The sequence below is a fragment of the Oncorhynchus nerka genome, linkage group LG12 (assembly GCF_034236695.1).
Source record: "Oncorhynchus nerka isolate Pitt River linkage group LG12, Oner_Uvic_2.0, whole genome shotgun sequence".
Lineage (NCBI taxonomy): Eukaryota > Metazoa > Chordata > Actinopteri > Salmoniformes > Salmonidae > Oncorhynchus > Oncorhynchus nerka.
Window position 1 is genome coordinate 3,918,793 of NC_088407.1, and position 17,451 is coordinate 3,936,243.

Genomic DNA, 17,451 nt, shown 5'->3' on the forward strand with positions numbered 1-17,451 from the left:
AACCACTAGGCTACCTGTCTCTAACCACGAGGCTACCTGCTCTAACCACTCAGGCTACCTGCTCTAACCACTAGGCTACCAGCTCTAACCACTAGGCTACCTGTCTCTAACCACGAGGCTACCTGCTCTAACCACTAGGCTACCTGCTCTAACCACTAGGCTACCTGTCTCTAACCACTAGGCTACCTGTCTCTAACCACTAGGCTACCTGTCTCTAACCACGAGGCTACCTGCTCTGACCACTAGGCTACCTGCTTTAACCACTAGGCTACCAGCTCTAACCACTAGGCTACCTGTCTCTAACCACGAGGCTACCTGCTCTAACCACTAGGCTACCTGCTCTAACCACTAGGCTACCTGTCTCTAACCACTAGGCTACCTGCTCTAACCACTAGGCTACCTGCTCTAACCACGAGGCTACCTGCTCTAACCACTAGGCTACCTGCTCTAACCACTAGGCTACCTGCTCTAACCACTAGGCTAGCTGCTCTAACCACTAGGCTACCTGCTCTAACCACTAGGCTCTAACCACGAGGCTACCTGCTCTAACCACGAGGCTACCTGCTCTAACCACGAGGCTACCTGCTCTAACCACTAGGCTAGCTGCTCTACCCACTAGGCTACCTGTCTCTAACCACTAGGCTACCTTTCTCTAACCACTAGGCTCTAACCACTAGGCTACCTGCTCTAACCACTAGGCTCTAACCACTAGGCTACCTGCTCTACCCACTAGGCTACCTGCTCTACCCACTAGGCTACCTGCCTCTAACCACTAGGCTAGCTGCTGTAACCACTTGGCTACCTGCTCTAACCACTAGGCTACCTGCTCGAACCACTAGGCTACCTGCTCTAACCACTAGGCTACCTGCTCTAACCACTAGGCTAGCTGCTGTAACCACTAGGCTAGCTGCTCTAACCACTAGGCTACCTGCTCGAACCACTAGGCTACCTGCTCTAACCACTAGGCTACCTGCTCTAACCACTAGGCTCTAACCACTAGGCTAGCTGCTCTAACCACTAGGCTACCTGATCTAACCACTAGGCTAGCTGCTCTAACCACTAGGCTACCTGCTCTAACCACTAGGCTACCTGTCTCTAACCACTAGGCTACCTGTCTCTAACCACTAGGCTACCTGTCTCTAACCACTAGGCTACCTGTCTCTAACCACTAGGCTCTAACCACTAGGCTACCTGCTCTAACCACTAGGCTCTAACCACTAGGCTACCTGCTCTACCCACTAGGCTACCTGCTCTACCCACTAGGCTCTAACCACTAGGCTACCTGCTCTAACCACTAGGCTACCTGTCTCTAACCACTAGGCTACCTGTCTCTAACCACTAGGCTACCTGTCTCTAACCACGAGGCTACCTGCTCTAACCACTAGGCTACCTGCTCTAACCACTAGGCTACCAGCTCTAACCACTAGGCTACCTGTCTCTAACCACGAGGCTACCTGCTCTAACCACTAGGCTACCTGCTCTAACCACTAGGCTACCTGCTCTAACCACTAGGCTAGCTGCTCTAACCACTAGGCTACCTGCTCTAACCACTAGGCTCTAACCACGAGGCTACCTGCTCTAACCACTAGGCTAGCTGCTCTAACCACTAGGCTACCTGCTCTAACCACTAGGCTACCAGCCACCCTCCCTCCCGTGGTTATGTGGTCCGTGGTTAGTTAGTTTCTGTAGTGTTGAATATGAATGGTCTGCTGATGAATGGGCTGCTGCTGAATAACCTGTTTTCTACTTCCTCTGCTGTGGTCAAACAGGTTCTAACACACGCACACACACACGCACACACACGCACACACGCACGCACGCGCGCACGCACGCACGCACACACACACACACACACACACACACACATTTTCAAAGAACTTACTTGATGGTTGCCCAGACATGTAGTGATGCATAAACCAGAACACTAGTCTTCCTGCTTCCTGCCGTCTGCACCTATCAGTGCCCTAAATAGGGAATGGGGTGCCATTTGGGATGCAGACTGAGCCCGAGGGGGTGAGTGAGTGGGGGAGGGGGGGGCCAGGGTGCTCTGCGGTACCAGAACACATTGAGTGAGTGGGGGGGGGGACCAGGGTGCTCTGCGGTACCAGAACACATTGAGTGAGTGGGGGGGACCAGGGTGCTCTGCGGTACCAGAACACATTGAGTGAGTGGGGGGGGACCAGGGTGCTCTGCGGTACCAGAACACATTGAGTGAGTGGGGGGGGGGGGACCAGGGTGCTCTGCGGTACTGAGTGGGGGGGAACCAGGGTGCTCTGCGGTACCAGAACACATTGAGTGAGTGGGGGGGGGACCAGGGTGCTCTGCGGTACCAGAACACATTGAGTGAGTGGGGGGGACCAGGGTGCTCTGCGGTACCAGAACACATTGAGTGAGTGGGGGGGGGGACCAGGGTGCTCTGCGGTACCAGAACACATTGAGTGAGTGGGGGGGGACCAGGGTGCTCTGCGGTACCAGAACACATTGAGTGAGTGGGGGGGGGACCAGGGTGCTCTGCGGTACCAGAACACATTGAGTGAGGGGGGGACCAGGGTGCTCTGCGGTACCAGAACACATTGAGTGAGTGGGGGGGGGGGGGGGACCAGGGTGCTCTGCGGTACCAGAACACATTGAGTGAGTGGGGGGACCAGGGTGCTCTGCGGTACCAGAACACATTGAGTGAGTGGGGGGGGACCAGGGTGCTCTGCGGTACCAGAACACATTGAGTGAGGGGGGGGACCAGGGTGCTCTGCGGTACCAGAACACATTGAGTGAGTGGGGTGGGGGACCAGGGTGCTCTGCGGTACCAGAACACATTGAGTGAGGGGGGGACCAGGGTGCTCTGCGGTACCAGAACACATTGAGTGAGGGGGGGGACCAGGGTGCTCTGCGTGTACCAGAACACATTGAGTGAGGGGGGACCAGGGTGCTCTGCGGTACCAGAACACATTGAGTGAGGGGGGGGGGGACCAGGGTGCTCTGCGGTACCAGAACACATTGAGTGAGTGGGGGGGGACCAGGGTGCTCTGCGGTACCAGAACACATTGAGTGAGTGGGGTGGGGGGGGACCAGGTGCTCTGCGGTACCAGAACACATTGAGTGAGTGGGGGGGGACCAGGGTGCTCTGCGGTACCAGAACACATTTTTTTTAAAATCATAATTATAATAAAACGTTGCATCATAGTTTTTGCCACGAGGCTACCTGCTCTAACCACTAGGCTACCTGCTCTAACCACTAGGCTACCTGCTCTAACCACTAGGCTACCTGCTCTAACCACTAGGCTACCTGCTCTAACCACTAGGCTACCTGCTCTAACCACTAGGCTACCTGCTCTAACCACTAGGCTACCTGTCTCTAACCACTAGGCTACCTGTTCTAACCACTAGGCTACCTGCTCTAACCACTAGGCTACCTGCTCTAACCACTAGGCTACCTGCTCTAACCACGAGATCAGTAGAGTAGAGGCTCTTGCAGAAGTTGCATGCATGAGGAAAATGTTTTGTAGTCTAGGGTTCGGGGAAAATGTTTTGTAGTCTAGGGTTCAGGGAAAATGTTTTGTAGTCTAGGGTTCAGGGAAAATGTTTTGTAGTCTAGGGTTCGGGGAAAATGTTTTGTAGTCTAGGGTTCAGGGAAAATGTTTTGTAGTCTAGGGTTCGGCGAAAATGTGCCCTTTATGTAGTTCTACATCATTTTGGAGACCTTAGCAGAGTATTTTTTTTAATACCTCACGAATGATCGAAATGACAGACTACTTTGACACTGACAAACTAAGAATCTGAGATCAATAAAAAACGACCTCAAGCCATCAATAGTTACTTACTGTAGGTGAGTGGAGACTATGAGGAGGAAATTATAGCCCTGAAAACAGCTTTCCCGTTTCACCCACTCAATCCGCTCACTCACCGGCTCGTGCCAAAAGCTCTATCTCTCTCTTGTTTCTACTTGGTAAAACTGTTCGCTCAATAGGCCTATTTGGAAGTTGCTAACTTTAGTAGCCTACAGACAGATCAGGCTTCTCTTTTCAACAGGATCCATTTGCTTTCTAAACTGTATTTTCCCGCGATTGTATTTGAAATATTGAGAGAGCCTGTTTTGGCTGCTTGCTTTTTTGACAGCTGCGCGTTCTCGACTTGCCGGAATGCCCAGTGATTGGGCTCCACACAATCCATAGCTAGGCAATAATATTGATCATCTGTGCCTAAACTGTAGGCCTCCTTCTGATTCACTATTTGGAATTATTTAAGTTCTTTCTGAACAGACAGCAGTGATTCTATATATTTGTCAAATGTATTGGAATTCATCAGGGGAGCTGCTGCTGCGGCACCTCCAGAAAGAACCATTCGGGCGGCTATGATTCTACAAGGAAATGCTAACGGTAAGAGAGTTTAACAGGGATCTTTGAACGCTCATATAATTGTAGTTCTGTGAGAGATGCAGACGCGCTTCTCTCATTAAGAACAACAATGGCCAACCACCACGTCTTGGTCGTCTATATATGCTACAATGTTGCGCTAATCATGAACGCGGGCACCGAATCAATTATCATGCACGTTTTCGTTGTTGTTTTTTTAGTGGGCATAACTTGAATTTACTCTGATCACTTTTATTGGAATTTTTACATCGCAAACAGTGAAAAGTATTATTTATGCCACAAGATGTACCGGATCCTGGTAAATGGGTTCCAGAACGAAAACTGAGAGGTCCAAAACTGAGAGGTGCCGGATCCTGTTCCGGTTTACATACCAGAGAGTAACGAGAGGTGATGAATACTCCGTCATTCCCTCACTTACGGGTGAGAGTCCTAAATTGCATCATTTTCCCTATGTAGGCTTAGTGCATTACATTCGACATCAGCCCTTATCAAGCGTAGTGCACCATATAGCCATGGTGACTGGGGTGCCAGCTGGGATGCAAGCCTAGCGTCGTAGTTGCCTTGACTGGGGTGCCAGCTGGGATGCAAGCCTAGCGTCGTAGTTGCCTCTAGTCAACCCAAAGATCTCACAATATGTGGTGTCTGAAATGAAGTGTTGTGAACTTCAGTCAGTCGAAGTTCTCTCGCTCTCTCTCTCTCCCTCTGTCTCTCTCCCTCTCTCTCTCCCTCTGTCTCTCTCTCTGTCTTTCGGTTATTGTGTCGATGAGACGATGGGTATCGATGTGTGTGGAAGGGAGAGCGCGTGGCAGAGAGACAGAGCCACGGACCGGTCACACCCCCATACACGAGCTTCCCTGTTGCGCACGTTACGAGAGGCTATAAAAGCTGGCATCTCGAGACAGTGGCAATCAAGCAGCAAATCAATACAGCATCGCGCGCGGCGAACCTCTGCAGACATATGTGTATTTTTTTCAGTGGACTTTATCGAGTGTTGTACGTTTTTCTTCCATCAGGGGGACTTGTTGCATTTAAACAGAGTGACATTGTATTTATCCAGATACAGGTCATATCTGTTATTAACTGTCATGCTGCTCCGGGTGTGGGCCAAACTCCCGTGGTTGCTCGCGCAGCTGCTCGCCATGCTCTACTCCACTGTACAGGCGCGTGCGAAAATAAACTCCATCTCAACCGTGTTGCTCCGGGAGTCGCACGCGACGTCAGCCTATAGGAGCTCGGGTTCCCCGTTACCCGGCACCGTGAGGAAGAGCGGCAAGGTCCCCGACCAGGTAAGGAACAAAAAAACACGGGTCCTTATGAGGACAGAGTCATTTGGGGCGACAGGTAGCCTAGTGGTTAGAGCGTTGGGACAGTAGCCGAAAGATTGCTGGATTAAATCCCTGAGATAAACAATTTTTAAAAATCTGTTGTTCTGCCCTTGAACAAGGCAGTTAATAAGAGTTTGTTTGTTCTGAACTGACTTGCCTAGTTAAATACAGGTTAATAAAAGCCTGGATGTTATTATGCACGCAGGAGAGCTTTAAACAGACCCCATTTTACAGACTGGATATTCTGATCAATTGTTAACTCTTATGGAGCTGCGTGTCATTTTCAGGCTTTGTATTACTGTAGAACTGCAGACGGTTGCCTATAGCAACGTTTCCCTTACAGATTCCATTTTTTTATTTTATGTTTTTTAGCCTACTTAAGGGTCTCAGTTCAACATGTTTTTTAGCCTACTTAAGGGTCTCAGTTCATGTTTTTTTAGCCTACTTAAGGGTCTCAGTTCATGTTTTTTAGCCTACTTAAGGGTCTCAGTTTAACATGTTTTTTAGCCTACTTAAGGGTCTCAGTTCAACATGTTTTTTAGCCTACTTAAGGGTCTCAGTTCAACATGTTTTTTAGCCTACTTAAGGGTCTCAGTTCAACATGTTTTTTAGCCTACTTAAGGGTCTCAGTTCAACATGTTTTTAGCCTACTTAAGGGTCTCAGTTCAACATGTTTTTTAGCCTACTTAAGGGTCTCAGTTCAACATGTTTTTTAGCCTACTTAAGGGTCTCAGTTCAACATGTTTTTTAGCCTACTTAAGGGTCTCAGTTCAACATGTTTTTTAGCCTACTTAAGGGTCTCAGTTCATGTTTTTAGCCTACTTAAGGGTCTCAGTTCATGTTTTTTAGCCTACTTAAGGGTCTCAGTTCAACATGTTTTTTAGCCTACTTAAGGGTCTCAGTTCAACATGTTTTTTAGCCTACTTAAGGGTCTCAGTTCAACATGTTTTTTAGCCTACTTAAGGGTCTCAGTTCATGTTTTTTAGCCTACTTAAGGGTCTCAGTTCAACATGTTTTTTAGCCTACTTAAGGGTCTCAGTTCATGTTTTTAGCCTACTTAAGGGTCTCAGTTCATGTTTTTAGCCTACTTAAGGGTCTCAGTTCATGTTTTTTAGCCTACTTAAGGGTCTCAGTTCAACATGTTTTTTAGCCTACTTAAGGGTCTCAGTTCAACATGTTTTTAGCCTACTTAAGGGTCTCAGTTCAACATGTTTTTAGCCTACTTAAGGGTCTCAGTTCAACATGTTTTTAGCCTACTTAAGGGTCTCAGTTCATGTTTTTTAGCCTACTTAAGGGTCTCAGTTCAACATGTTTTTTAGCCTACTTAAGGGTCTCAGTTCAACATGTTTTTAGCCTACTTAAGGGTCTCAGTTCAACATGTTTTTTAGCCTACTTAAGGGTCTCAGTTCAACATGTTTTTAGCCTACTTAAGGGTCTCAGTTCAACATGTTTTTTAGCCTACTTAAGGGTCTCAGTTCAACATGTTTTTTAGCCTACTTAAGGGTCTCAGTTCATGTTTTTTAGCCTACTTAAGGGTCTCAGTTCAACATGTTTTTTAGCCTACTTAAGGGTCTCAGTTCAACATGTTTTTTTAGCCTACTTAAGGGTCTCAGTTCAACATGTTTTTTAGCCTACTTAAGGGTCTCAGTTCAACATGTTTTTTAGCCTACTTAAGGGTCTCAGTTCAACATGTTTTTTAGCCTACTTAAGGGTCTCAGTTCAACATGTTTTTTAGCCTACTTAAGGGTCTCAGTTCAACATGTTTTTTTAGCCTACTTAAGGGTCTCAGTTCAACATGTTTTTAGCCTACTTAAGGGTCTCAGTTCAACATGTTTTTAGCCTACTTAAGGGTCTCAGTTCAACATGTTTTTAGCCTACTTAAGGGTCTCAGTTCAACATGTTTTTTAGCCTACTTAAGGGTCTCAGTTCAACATGTTTTTTAGCCTACTTAAGGGTCTCAGTTCAACATGTTTTTTAGCATACTTAAGGGTCTCAGTTCATGTTTTTTAGCCTACTTAAGGGTCTCAGTTCATGTTTTTTAGCCTACTTAAGGGTCTCAGTTCATGTTTTTTAGCCTACTTAAGGGTCTCAGTTCAACATGTTTTTTAGCCTACTTAAGGGTCTCAGTTCAACATGTTTTTTAGCCTACTTAAGGGTCTCAGTTCAACATGTTTTTTAGCCTACTTAAGGGTCTCAGTTCAACATGTTTTTAGCCTACTTAAGGGTCTCAGTTCAACATGTTTTTTAGCCTACTTAAGGGTCTCAGTTCAACATGTTTTTAGCCTACTTAAGGGTCTCAGTTCAACATGTTTTTTAGCCTACTTAAGGGTCTCAGTTCAACATGTTTTTAGCCTACTTAAGGGTCTCAGTTCAACATGTTTTTAGCCTACTTAAGGGTCTCAGTTCAACATGTTTTTTAGCCTACTTAAGGGTCTCAGTTCAACATGTTTTTAGCCTACTTAAGGGTCTCAGTTCAACATGTTTTTAGCCTACTTAAGGGTCTCAGTTCAACATGTTTTTTAGCCTACTTAAGGGTCTCAGTTCAACATGTTTTTTAGCCTACTTAAGGGTCTCAGTTCAACATGTTTTTGTAACCCGAACTCAATGCTCAATGTTCACCTCAAAGTGAAATCTCTCCAAATAGTGGTTGTATTGATGACTAGACCATGTCCTAACCTCCCCTCATCCTCTCTCAGGTGTACCCCTGTGGAATCGACCTGGAATGTGGCAAGGGGAGCTTTTGCCAGGCTCCCTCCAGAAACCCCTCCCCCCAACGATGTCACACCTGCCGACAGAGGAAGAGGCGTTGTCATAGAGACGCCATGTGCTGCCCCGGCAACCATTGTAGAAACAGTACGTTCTATGGATGTTTTAACAATGACATCGCACACGGTGTGTTGAGGCATTGTACTAATGGTCTGTCTGTCTCTCTGTCTCTCTGTCTGTATGTCTCTCTGTCTCTCTGTCTGTCTGTCTCGGTCTGTCTCTCTCTTTCTCTCTCTGTCTCTGTCTCTTTCTCTCTCCTTCCATCCATCTCTCTCTCAGATATCTGTACCCCTCTCCCAGACAGTGTGATGACACATCATATCACTGAGTTAGAGGAACACACCAGACTGCCCCCAAAGAAGAAGGTTGGTTGGAAGAAGAGAGGGAGGGGTCAGACCAAGCTGCCCCCCATCAAAGGTAGAATGCCCCCCCCACACCACTAGCTATAGTTATAGATGTTAAAACGGCTCTCTCAGCGTGTCGGATCAAATCTCCAGCGTTGGCCTCTGGCCATTTACTTCATTCAAATTGACGTCTGTCATGAGAGACTGGTTCTCTACTGTCACTGTTTTCTACATGCAGAACTAACAGGGTCTGTCATGAGGTCTCAGTTCACATGTTTTTACATGCAGAACCTCTGTTAAGACTGGTTCTCACTGTCACATGTTTTTATGCAGAACTAACAGGGTCTGTCATGAGACTGGTCTACTCAGTTCACTGTCACAGAACTAACAGGGTCTTTTGGTTCTCTACTGTCACTGGTCTCAGTTCAAGATGTTTTTTCACTGTTTTCCATGCAGAACTAACAGGGTCTGTCATGAGACTGGTTCACTGTCACTGTTTTTACATGCAGAACTAACAGGGTCTGTCATGAGACTGGTTCTCTACTGTCACTGTTTTCTACATGCAGAACTAACAGGGTCTGTCATGAGACTGGTTCTCTACTGTCACTGTTTTCTACATGCAGAACTAACAGGGTCTGTCATGAGACTGGTTCTCTACTGTCACTGTTTTCTACATGCAGAACTAACAGGGTCTGTCATGAGACTGGTTCTCACTGTCACTGTTTTCTACATGCAGAACTAACAGGGTCTGTCATGAGACTGGTTCTCTACTGTCACTGACATGCAGAACTAACAGGGTCTGTCATGAGACTCCCTCTACTGTCACTGTTTTCTACATGCAGAACTAACAGGGTCTGTCATGAGACTGGTTCTCTACTGTCACTGTTTTCTACATGCAGAACTAACAGGGAGATCTCTACTGTCACTGACATGCAGAACTAACAGGGTCTGTCATGAGACTGGTTCTCCCTACTGTCACTGTTTTCCCCATGCAGAACTAACAGGGTCTGTCATGAGACTGGTTCTCTACTGTCACTGTTTTCTACATGCAGAACTAACAGGGTCTGTCATGAGACTGGTTCTCTACTGTCACTGTTTTCTACATGCAGAACTAACAGGGTCTGTCATGAGACTGGTTCTCTACTGTCACTGTTTTCTACATGCAGAACTAACAGGGTCTGTCATGAGACTGGTTCTCTACTGTCACTGTTTTCTACATGCAGAACTAACAGGGTCTGTCATGAGACTGGTTCTCTACTGTCTGTTTTCTACATGCAGAACTAACAGGGTCTGTCATGAGACTCTCTACTGTCACTGTTTTCTGCAGAACTAACAGGGTCTGTCATGAGACTGGTTCTCTCTACTGTCACTGTTTTCTCATGCAGAACTAACAGGGTCTGTCATGAGACTGGTTCTCTACTGTCACTGTTTTCTACATCCAGAACTAACAGGGTCTGTCACAGATATCTGTACACCCTCTCCCAGAGACTGGTTCTCTACTGTCACTGTTTTCTACATGCAGAACTAACAGGGTCTGTCATGAGACTGGTTCTGGAAGAGAGGGGTCACTGTTTTCTACATGCAGAACTAACAGGGTCTGTCATGAGACTGGTTCTCTACTGTCAAACATGCAGAACTAACAGGGTCTGTCATGAGACTGGTTCTCACTGTCACTGTTTTCTACATGCAGAACTAACAGGGTCTGTCATGAGATGTCACTGTTTTTACATGCAGAACTAACAGGGTCTGTCATGAGACTGGTTCTCTACTGTCACTGTTTTCTACATGCAGAACTAACAGGGTCTGTCATGAGACTGGTTCTCTACTGTCACTGTTTTCTACATGCAGAACTAACAGGGTCTGTCATGAGACTGGTTCTCTACTGTCACTGTTTTTTCTAACATGTCATGAGAGAACATGCAGAACAGGGTCTGTCATGAGACTGGTTCTCTACTGTCACTGTTTTCTACATGCAGAACTAACAGGGTCTGTCATGAGACTGGTTCTCTACTGTCACTGTTTTCTACATGCAGAACTAACAGGGTCTGTCATGAGACTGGTTCTCTACTGTCACTGTTTTCTACATGCAGAACTAACAGGGTCTGTCATGAGACTGGTTCTCTACTGTCACTGTTTTCTACATGCAGAACTAACAGGGTCTGTCATGAGACTGGTTCTCTACTGTCACTGTTTTCTACATGCAGAACTAACAGGGTCTGTCATGAGACTGGTTCTCTACTGTCACTGTTTTCTACATGCAGAACTAACAGGGTCTGTCATGAGACTGGTTCTCTACTGTCACTGTTTTCTACATGCAGAACTAACAGGGTCTGTCATGAGACTGGTTTTCTCTACTGTCACTGTTTTCTACATGCAGAACTAACAGGGTCTGTCATGAGACTGGTTCTCTACTGTCACTGTTTTCTACATGCAGAACTAACAGGGTCTGTCATGAGACTGGTTCTCTACTGTCACTGTTTTCTACATGCAGAACTAACAGGGTCTGTCATGAGACTGGTTCTCTACTGTCACTGTTTTCTACATGCAGAACTAACAGGGTCTGTCATGAGACTGGTTCTCTACTGTCACTGTTTTCTACATGCAGAACTAACAGGGTCTGTCATGAGACTGGTTCTCTACTGTCACTGTTTTCTACATGCAGAACTAACAGGGTCTGTCATGAGACTGGTTCTCTACTGTCACTGTTTTCTACATGCAGAACTAACAGGGTCTGTCATGAGACTGGTTCTCTACTGTCACTGTTTTCTACATGCAGAACTAACAGGGTCTGTCATGAGACTGGTTCTCTACTGTCACTGTTTTCTACATGCAGAACTAACAGGGTCTGTCATGAGACTGGTTCTCTACTGTCACTGTTTTCTACATGCAGAACTAACAGGGTCTGTCATGAGACTGGTTCTCTACTGTCACTGTTTTCTACATGCAGAACTAACAGGGTCTGTCATGAGACTGGTTCTCTACTGTCACTGTTTTCTACATGCAGAACTAACAGGGTCTGTCATGAGACTGGTCATGAGACTGGTTCTCTACTGTCACTGTTTTCTACATGCAGAACTAACAGGGTCTGTCATGAGACTGGTTCTCTACTGTCACTGTTTTCTACATGCAGAACTAACAGGGTCTGTCATGAGACTGGTTCTCTACTACTGTTTTCTACATGCAGAACTAACAGGGTCTGTCATGAGACTGGTTCTCTACTGTCACTGTTTTCTACATGCAGAACTAACAGGGTCTGTCATGAGACTGGTTCTCTACTGTCACTGTTTTCTACATGCAGAACTAACAGGGTCTGTCATGAGACTGGTTCTCTACTGTCACTGTTTTCTACATGCAGAACTAACAGGGTCTGTCATGAGACTGGTTCTCTACTGTCACTGTTTTCTACATGCAGAACTAACAGGGTCTGTCATGAGACTGGTTCTCTACTGTCACTGTTTTCTACATGCAGAACTAACAGGGTCTGTCATGAGACTGGTTCTCTACTGTCAGAATGTTTTCTACATGCAGAACTAACAGGGTCTGTCATGAGACTGGTTCTCTACTGTCACTGTTTTCTACATGCAGAACTAACAGGGTCTGTCATGAGACTGGTTCTCTACTGTCAGAATGTTTTCTACATGCAGAACTAACAGGGTCTGTCATGAGACTGGTTCTCTACTGTCACTGTTTTCTACATGCAGAACTAACAGGGTCTGTCATGAGACTGGTTCTCTACTGTCACTGTTTTCTACATGCAGAACTAACAGGGTCTGTCATGAGACTGGTTCTCTACTGTCAGAATGTTTTCTACATGCAGAACTAACAGGGTCTGTCATGAGAGACTGGTTCTCTACTGTCACTGTTTTCTACATGCAGAACTAACAGGGTCTGTCATGAGACTGGTTCTCTACTGTCACTGTTTTCTACATGCAGAACTAACAGGGTCTGTCATGAGACTGGTTCTCTACTGTCACTGTTTTCTACATGCAGAACTAACAGGGTCTGTCATGAGACTGGTTCTCTACTGTCACTGTTTTCTACATGCAGAACTAACAGGGTCTGTCATGAGACTGGTTCTCTACTGTCACTGTTTTCTACATGCAGAACTAACAGGGTCTGTCATGAGACTGGTTCTCTACTGTCACTGTTTTCTACATGCAGAACTAACAGGGTCTGTCATGAGACTGGTTCTCTACTGTCACTGTTTTCTACATGCAGAACTAACAGGGTCTGTCATGAGACTGGTTCTCTACTGTCACTGTTTTCTACATGCAGAACTAACAGGGTCTGTCATGAGACTGGTTCTCTACTGTCACTGTTTTCTACATGCAGAACTAACAGGGTCTGTCATGAGACTGGTTCTCTACTGTCACTGTTTTCTACATGCAGAACTAACAGGGTCTGTCATGAGACTGGTTCTCTACTGTCACTGTTTTCTACATGCAGAACTAACAGGGTCTGTCATGAGACTGGTTCTCTACTGTCACTGTTTTCTACATGCAGAACTAACAGGGTCTGTCATGAGACTGGTTCTCTACTGTCACTGTTTTCTACATGCAGAACTAACAGGGTCTGTCATGAGACTGGTTCTCTACTGTCACTGTTTTCTACATGCAGAACTAACAGGGTCTGTCATGAGAGACTGGTTCTCTACTGTCACTGTTTTCTACATGCAGAACTAACAGGGTCTGTCATGAGACTGGTTCTCTACTGTCACTTTTTTCTACATGCAGAACTAACAGGGTCTGTCATGAGACTGGTTCTCTACTGTCACTGTTTTCTACATGCAGAACTAACAGGGTCTGTCATGAGACTGGTTCTCTACTGTCACTGTTTTCTACATGCAGAACTAACAGGGTCTGTCATGAGACTGGTTCTCTACTGTCACTGTTTTCTACATGCAGAACTAACAGGGTCTGTCATGAGAGACTGGTTCTCTACTGTCACTGTTTTCTACATGCAGAACTAACAGGGTCTGTCATGAGACTGGTTCTCTACTGTCACTGTTTTCTACATGCAGAACTAACAGGGTCTGTCATGAGACTGGTTCTCTACTGTCACTGTTTTCTACATGCAGAACTAACAGGGTCTGTCATGAGACTGGTTCTCTACTGTCACTGTTTTCTACATGCAGAACTAACAGGGTCTGTCATGAGACTGGTTCTCTACTGTCACTGTTTTCTACATGCAGAACTAACAGGGTCTGTCATGAGACTGGTTCTCTACTGTCACTGTTTTCTACATGCAGAACTAACAGGGTCTGTCATGAGACTGGTTCTCTACTGTCACTGTTTTCTACATGCAGAACTAACAGGGTCTGTCATGAGACTGGTTCTCTACTGTCACTGTTTTCTACATGCAGAACTAACAGGGTCTGTCATGAGACTGGTTCTCTACTGTCACTGTTTTCTACATGCAGAACTAACAGGGTCTGTCATGAGAGACTGGTTCTCTACTGTCACTGTTTTCTACATGCAGAACTAACAGGGTCTGTCATGAGACTGGTTCTCTACTGTCACTGTTTTCTACATGCAGAACTAACAGGGTCTGTCATGAGACTGGTTCTCTACTGTCACTGTTTTCTACATGCAGAACTAACAGGGTCTGTCATGAGACTGGTTCTCTACTGTCACTGTTTTCTACATGCAGAACTAACAGGGTGTCCCTCTCTTCCTCCCACCAGGTCAGCTGGGTGACCCGTGTCTCAGGTCTACAGAATGTTAAACTAACAGGGTGTCCCTCTCTTCCTCCCACCAGGTCAGCTGGGTGACCCGTGTCTCAGGTCTACAGAATGTTAAACTAACAGGGTGTCCCTCTCTTCTACCCACCAGGTCAGCTGGGTGACCCGTGTCTCGGGTCTACAGAATGTTAAACTAACAGGGTGTCCCTCTCTTCCTCCCACCAGGTCAGCTGGGTGACCCGTGTCTCAGGTCTACAGAATGTTAAACTAGCAGGGTGTCCCTCTCTTCCACCCACCAGGTCAGCTGGGTGACCCGTGTCTCAGGTCTACAGAATGTTAAACTAACAGGGTGTCCCTCTCTTCCTCCCACCAGGTCAGCTGGGTGACCCGTGTCTCAGGTCTACAGAATGTTAAACTAACAGGGTGTCCCTCTCTTCTACCCACAGGTCAGCTGGGTGACCCGTGTCTCAGGTCTACAGAATGTTAAACTAACAGGGTGTCCCTCTCTTCTACCCACCAGGTCAGCTGGGTGACCCGTGTCTCAGGTCTACAGAATGTTAAACTAACAGGGTGTCCCTCTCTTCCTCCCACCAGGTCAGCTGGGTGACCCGTGTCTCAGGTCTACAGAATGTTAAACTAGCAGGGTGTCCCTCTCTTCCACCCACCAGGTCAGCTGGGTGACCCGTGTCTCAGGTCTACAGAATGTTAAACTAACAGGGTGTCCCTCTCTTCCTCCCACCAGGTCAGCTGGGTGACCCGTGTCTCAGGTCTACAGAATGTTAAACTAACAGGGTGTCCCTCTCTTCTACCCACCAGGTCAGCTGGGTGACCCGTGTCTCAGGTCTACAGAATGTTAAACTAACAGGGTGTCCCTCTCTTCTACCCACAGGTCAGCTGGGTGACCCGTGTCTCAGGTCTACAGAATGTTAAACTAACAGGGTGTCCCTCTCTTCTACCCACCAGGTCAGCTGGGTGACCCGTGTCTCAGGTCTACAGAATGTTAAACTAACAGGGTGTCCCTCTCTTCTACCCACCAGGTCAGCTGGGTGACCCGTGTCTCAGGTCTACAGAATGTTAAACTAACAGGGTGTCCCTCTCTTCTACCCACCAGGTCAGCTGGGTGACCCGTGTCTCAGGTCTACAGAATGTTCTGTCGGTCTGTGTTGTGCCCGTCACTTCTGGGACAGGATCTGTAAGCCCGTGCTGAGACACGGGGAGGTGTGTACGCGGCACGGCAGGAAAGGACAGGAGCTGTTCCAACGCTGTGACTGTGGAGAGGGACTGGCCTGCCAAACACTCCGTACAGCCCTGCCATCTTCCTCACCGTCATCGTCATCGAAGTCGATAGCAGCAGCAGCTAAAGCAAGATTGTACTTGTGTCAGAGGGAGTGAGGAAAGGAGTGAGGAAAGGAGGGAAGGAGGGAAAGAAAATAAAGACTCAACCACTGCCCCATCAGCTCCATCTTCCCCCGATGGAGAGGGGGAGGAGTCACTTGGAGAAGAGACCTCTATCTCTACCTGTAGACTGACTCACCTGGAGAAGAGACCTCTATCTCTACCTGTAGACTGACTCACCTGAAGAAGAGACCTCTCTCTACCTGTAGACTGACTGCCCTGGAGAAGAGACCTCTATCTCTACCTGTAGACTGACTGCCCTCGAGAAGACACCTCTATCTCTACCTGTAGACTGACTCACCTGAAGAAGAGACCTCTATCTCTACCTGTAGACTGACTCACCTGAAGAAGAGACCTCTACCTGTAGACTGACTGCCCTGGAGAAGAGACCTCTATCTCTACCTGTAGACTGACTGCCCTCGAGAAGACACCTCTATCTCTACCTGTAGACTGACTCACCTGGAGAAGACACCTCTATCTCTACCTGTAGACTGACTCACCTGAAGAAGAGACCTCTATCTCTACCTGTAGACTGACTCACCTGAAGAAGAGACCTCTATCTCTACCTGTAGACTGACTCACCTGGAGAAGAGACCTCTATCTCTACCTGTAGACTGACTGCCCTGGAGAAGAGACCTCTACCTGTAGACTGACTGCCCTGGAGAAGAGACCTCTATCTCTACCTGTAGACTGACTCACCTGGAGAAGACACCTCTATCTCTACCTGTAGACTGACTCACCTGGATAAGAGCGTCTGCTAAATGACTTAAATGTAAATGTAAATGGAGAAGAGACCTCTATCTCTACCTGTAGACTGACTCACCTGGAGAAGAGACCTCTATTTCTACCTGTAGACTGACTCACCTGGAGAAGAGACCTCTATTTCTACCTGTAGACTGACTCACCTGGAGAAGAGACCTCTATCTCTACCTGTAGACTGACTCACCTGAAATGATCAGCACCTTATCAATACTGTATGGAATAATGATCGGCACCTTATCAATACTGTATGGAATAATGATCGGCACCTTATCAATACTGTATGGAATAATGATCGGCACCTTATCAATACTGTATGGAATAATGATCGGCACCAAATGATCGGCACCTTATCAATACTGTATGAAAATTACTGTGTGAAAGATGTTTGATCATTGTGCATTCTGTATCATAGGACTTCTAGAAGCATCTGAATAAATGAACATGAAACTATTAAAGAATCAGATTTTCAAACAAACATGAAGTGTTGATTCATGTAAGGCTTTTATATAAATGTTTTTGGTGATAAATTGTTTGAATGAAGGACATCAAATCAAATGTATTTATAAAGCCCTTCTTACATCAGCTGATATCTCAAAGTGCTGTACAGAAACCCAACCTAAAACCCCAAACAGCAAGCAATGCAGGTGTAGAAGCACGGTGGCTAGGAAAAACTCCCTAGAAAGGCCAGAACCTAGGAAGAAACCTAGAGAGGAACCATGCTATGTGGGGTGGCCAGTCCTCTTCTGGCTGTGCCGGGTGGAGATTATAACAGAACATGGCCAAGATGTTCAAATGTTTATAAATTACCA

General features: G+C 46.6%; 1 protein-coding gene across 2 annotated transcripts; it reads left to right on the top strand.

The window, feature by feature from the left end:
* The first annotated feature begins 4,747 nt into the window (after positions 1-4,747).
* LOC135574223 (dickkopf-related protein 2-like) lies at positions 4,748-17,117 on the top strand. Of its 2 annotated transcripts, none has more exons than XM_065025147.1 (4): positions 4,748-5,656; positions 8,392-8,548; positions 8,741-8,878; positions 14,489-14,545. In XM_065025147.1, the coding sequence occupies exons 1-4, from the start codon at positions 5,018-5,020 to the stop codon at positions 14,527-14,529; spliced, it is 975 nt and encodes a 324-aa protein (XP_064881219.1). In that variant the 5' UTR covers positions 4,748-5,017; the 3' UTR covers positions 14,530-14,545. The 2 variants fall into 2 exon arrangements, with proteins under 2 accessions (XP_064881219.1, XP_064881218.1); XM_065025146.1 differs by lacking the exon at positions 14,489-14,545 and adding an exon at positions 15,597-17,117 and having other exon boundaries at positions 4,779-5,656.
* The last annotated feature ends 334 nt before the right edge of the window (positions 17,118-17,451 follow it).

Excerpts from the sequence above, each read along its gene's own strand:
- LOC135574223 (XM_065025146.1), top strand. The coding sequence starts at position 5,018 with ATGAAGTGTTGTGAACTTCAGTCAGTCGAAGTTCTCTCGCTCTCTCTC. Across the intron at positions 8,549-8,740 it reads CGGCAACCATTGTAGAAACA|ATATCTGTACCCCTCTCCCA; the intron begins GTACGTTCTATG and ends TCTCTCTCTCAG. Across the intron at positions 8,879-15,596 it reads CAAGCTGCCCCCCATCAAAG|GTCAGCTGGGTGACCCGTGT; the intron begins GTAGAATGCCCC and ends TCTACCCACCAG.